The sequence below is a fragment of the Pterocles gutturalis genome, unplaced genomic scaffold (assembly GCF_000699245.1).
Source record: "Pterocles gutturalis isolate BGI_N339 unplaced genomic scaffold, ASM69924v1 scaffold10279, whole genome shotgun sequence".
Lineage (NCBI taxonomy): Eukaryota > Metazoa > Chordata > Aves > Pterocliformes > Pteroclidae > Pterocles > Pterocles gutturalis.
Window position 1 is genome coordinate 3,000 of NW_010135732.1, and position 4,701 is coordinate 7,700.

At 36.2% G+C, this 4,701-nt stretch overlaps 1 protein-coding gene across 1 annotated transcript; it reads left to right on the forward strand.

The window, feature by feature from the left end:
• Nucleotides 1-1,588: 1,588 nt before the first annotated feature.
• On the forward strand, nt 1,589-4,460 carry TOMM20 (translocase of outer mitochondrial membrane 20 homolog (yeast); the record flags this gene model as incomplete). The annotated part of the gene is made up of 4 exons (XM_010082016.1): nt 1,589-1,635; nt 2,335-2,416; nt 2,696-2,838; nt 3,950-4,460. Coding segments are annotated over 4 exons (317 nt in total), but the record flags the coding sequence as incomplete, so codon positions are not given.
• Nucleotides 4,461-4,701: the final 241 nt, after the last annotated feature.

Here is a 4,701-nt window from a genome sequence, read left to right on the forward strand (position 1 = left end):
TTTATTAAATAGTTACAGTTACCAGCATGTCCGTGTTAAGCTGTTACTCTTTGTACTTTTCATTGATGTTTTCACTGAGTGCACTACAGTTGCAACATGGCTTGTTTTGATAGTGAAACATTTCAGATACTATTTATTTTTCCTGTTTTTGTTTCACCTCTAAGATTTAGTGTATTAGCAAAACTGTTTTGCTTAGTAGTGCACTTTAAATTTTTGTGCAAAATAATGCTTCAGAAAACTTGTAGTTAATTGAAGTCACCTACTTTCAGGAGATAACTTATTCTTTAATATTGAAAACAACCGTAGTGATAAAATTACAGTATACTACAGTTCTATATGACACATTTTTCTGTACATGATGTTGTAAAATGATGTACACAGGGCAATAAGTCGTAGAAATTCAGGTGCTAAGCGTTATTAAGGTATTGTAGAAGGTAAAAGGGTGATCCATGTAGTTAGGATGTGAACTCCCTTTACACAAAGAACACTTGATTTTGTCCATAAATTTCACATGTTACATTATCACTACTAGGAAATAGTATTCCTGAATGTCTTGGTCGTGTGGACAGTCACAAATTTTTAACTCATTGCCACTAAAACTGCTAGTCATGTTTGGAAGTATTTCCAGCTTGTAAAATTCTCTTAAAAAGAAAAAACAGGGCTGTGCGACAGTTGTTTTTTTGTCAACATTGAGCACTGAGGACAAACAGAGTACAGTTGTTTAACCACAGGTTGTATTTAACAAGTTATATTGGTGTAACTATTTCAGTTGATGAACTGATGACTAACAAAAATGGTTGTTTTAAGGAAATTACCAGTATTACTATAATCATTCCTGTATGAATATCTGCTAGTATTAAATATCTTTATACCTGCCTAATTGCATTAAAAGCAAAGCTATATATCTGTTTAATTACACTGGTTTTGCTGGGGTGGTACAACTTTATGTTGTAGACCAACTTTATGCCTTTAGGTTGGGCAATTAAATCTGTAAATGTTTGTTCCATCTGTAAATGTTTGCTTTCCTCGGATTTCAAAAGTATATACTTTAGTATTGCTCTTGCTGTGGGGTGATGAGATACTGCCACCTATTTAACTGGTTCCTGAGGTTTTGCTGTAAAGCAGCTGGGAAGGCACACTTGTGTACTGTGACCTGATGAAGTTCCCGTTGGTGGCGCGCCATACAGTTCACAGTTAGATAGCCTTGACTTGCAGGCAGTTCTTCTGTGGGTTATCATTGTTAGAAATCATGTAGAGAAATCCTATATTACTCTAATTTTCTTTCCTCCTTTATGCCTCTAATGCACGAGGTGCGCTGTGCTGCGGGCCCTGGGCGGTTGGTGTTCACCACAGCCCGCAGGAGGAGTTGCCATTTTGAGTTGATGTGCTACTGCCACCCTCGTTAGACCTCTAAATGATATTCTGTTGCAGAGTGTGGGTTGCAGTCTTATGTTCAGTCTTCAATATTTGGAATGTATTACCAGTTTTTTATTTTGAAAACAACTTGGATTTGTTCGTAGTTTTGAACTATAATCTGAAGGCTTTTTTAATTGCAAATTAAAAATGTAAGATGTTTTTATTCTCGCAGGAAGGAAGAAACAGAAGCTTGCCAAAGAGAGAGCAGGGCTTTCCAAGGTAATACTGTGTTCAGTAATGCAGTGATATTTTGAAAGACGTTTCATTTGTGTTATTTGTAAGGTTTGTTTAAAGATCTGTTTTGATTCTAGCGTTACAAACACTTCTGCAAATATGCAGTCTTCATTTTTTTTAATGCTCGCAAATAACCGTATGAAACGGTTATTCCTTCTTTGTGTCAGATACAGGCCTTGGACTAGAAAGTACAACATTTTCCATGTGCCTTGATGGTGTTTTTCTCTTTGTGTACGTGCAAGGACTTTTCAGACTTAAAAATCATCGATGGGCTACACCTATAACTGAACTTGATAGCTTTTTGCTATAAGTATTTGATTTCTCTTTCCTTATTGCCAATGATCCTGGAAGAAAAGATAGATTTATCTTAACCAATTGTAAGAAACGTGGTTGTGATAAACATAACACACATTAGAATTTATATGTGCTAGAAAATTGTGTGCTTAATAAACTCAGTAGGGGTACTTCAGGCTCTGTACAGATTTGTGGTGCAATTATATGAGTCTGATTTTCAAAAACATGTGTACGTTTAACTTAGTGGTGACACTTCTAATTTTTTCTTGCCAGTTTCAGTGTAACAGTGTGATTATGTGTGTGTTTGGCTTCAGTTGAGAATGTTTTCTGCTAACTTGTTTATTAGCTGATGTTTAAGGGCCAGCTTCAGTTTTACTCTTTGTGTTATAGTTGCCTGATCTGAAAGATGCTGAAGCAGTTCAGAAGTTTTTCCTTGAGGAGATTCAGCTTGGCGAGGAACTACTAGCTCAAGGTAATAGCATAATTTTTTTTGAAGGGCAAGTTGTAAAATAATTTACCTTTGCTAGAAGATTATTTTTATATACTAAGATCCTCTGGGGAGTCAAATTCACGTAGGAAAATCAGTTTACTTGTTTCTAAGCTTCTGCGTTCAGAAGGCCCAAGAAGGGAGGAGGAAAGAAAAGTGTGGGTTAATTCACAGTAATTTATTCCACTGTTGGTGGATGTTTTATGTAAATATTTTACAGTGTGGAAGAAGGTTGATTTCAAAACATTGTGATTTCTCATACAGGTGAATATGAGAAAGGTGTTGATCACTTGACCAATGCCATTGCTGTGTGTGGACAGCCGCAGCAGCTACTACAAGTTCTACAGCAGACTCTTCCACCACCGGTGTTTCAAATGCTTCTAACTAAGCTCCCTACAATAAGCCAGGTATGTGGAACATTCCCTGTTGTTTTGGTGTTAAAATAATCGAACTACTTCTCTTATCCACTGCATCAGTCTCGAGTACTGTTTTTTGTAATATGCTTTTTGTATATGTTCAGTTAAATTAAAAGAAGCTTTTTTTTTCACTTGAAACATTAAAAAGTGTAATGAAAAACATCGTGTAGCATTAATAGCAAACAGGGTAAAATAGAAATATAAAACTTCTCTCGTGTACTAAGCTCTTCTATAGTACAGATATCTGACCGCAGCTCTGATACTGTAAGCAGATCCACTGTTTCCCACGTACAAGTTGGGGGATCAGAAAAGCGGTAACTTTCTTGCTCTGGATCTTGAGTTTATTTTTTTAATTATGTATCTACAAATGTCTGTAAGTGCTGTAAAAGTCCATTAGAATGCATGTGTTGCTTTTGTTGGCCTGTTGCTTCTTGGGCCAGCTATAAACACAAAATGTTTACCACCAGAACACATGACAGTTTTGGAAACCTGGGGGTTTCCCTGATAATAAAAGTGTTCATAGCTCTGTGTATAAAATGCCCTCCCTTTTTAGCCTGAGTACTGTGCAGGTAACGTTGGTAATATGCTAGCAGGTGAGTCTGTTGTAAAATAAGTAATATGTTTTATGTTCTTGGAAGTGCAAGGGTGCTCCCTAATGGTGTTACCTCGCATAAAGTAGAGACTCAGTGCTGTGCATCAGTCAGTTCTCTTTACAGCTCAGGTGTGGTTACATTTTGGTTTAAGGTCCATATAGTTAGTAAAAACACTGAGAAGTGTCAGGTGGACAAGATGTCAAGGTCTGGGAAAACAATGGAGCAAAAATGTTTCCTTAGAGAACAGTGCCAAAAAACACACAGATGTCAGCACTTGAGGCTGATAAGATATTATTTGTCTGACTTTGGCTTTGTTAGGCATTGGACCGTATGTAATTTCTGCAGAACTGACTTAAAAACTTATGTCAAATAGGTTACCATTTTTAACATTAATCAGTTTGCTCAGTAATTACACTGCTTAATGTTCAGTGTAAAATGACATTGCTTGGTAATCAGTTGCCTACTGTCAATTTTATGTAATTGTGAATGAGTTTTTCTCCTTCTTACAGAGAATTGTAAGTGCACAGTGCTTGGCTGAAGATGATGTTGAATGAGGTCACACCACAACAGGGAGGAAAAATGTTTTCTTACCCCAGAAGATGAGCATCAGTAGGGGGACAAAGGGGCAAACATAGTAGTTAATGAACTGTGTACCACATCGGGTTCTACCAGAGTTAAAATTAACTTTGTGTAGGTGGGTTTCACAGGATTTTATTTATTATCCCAGTGAAAAGTGTATTTTGATAAGAATTCATTTTATAAATACACTGTGTGGAGTTATCAAAGTATCACTAACTTCATTATTATTCAAATATGCAGTTGTAATGTTGTACATATAAAGACATAAAACTACAACCTATTAAAAACCCAATGCTCATTTTTGAAAAAACGAAGTTATGGCAATAAAGATTTATCTGCACTTGTGTGTCCCTATAGTACTACTTTAAATTCCAGAAACATTTGGATGTCAGAGAAAGTGATCAAAGAATGACTTAGCATTAAAAATAAATTTTAATGTTATGGCTGGTCTTCCAATGCTTTTAATTAAGTTTAAAACCGTGTGTCGTTTCCTGAGAAAATAGATGTGTGATCATTTAAACAGAAACCGACCACCTTAGAGATGCAAATCAGAATGGTAATAGATGACTGCCTGCAGAAAGAATGACAAATCCCATTTCTGTCAGGAACAATAGCATCTGAAGTGATGCAAGTCAAAACTGTACTGGCAAACATGAAAGCTCTGTTAATGCAGGTGTCTGAA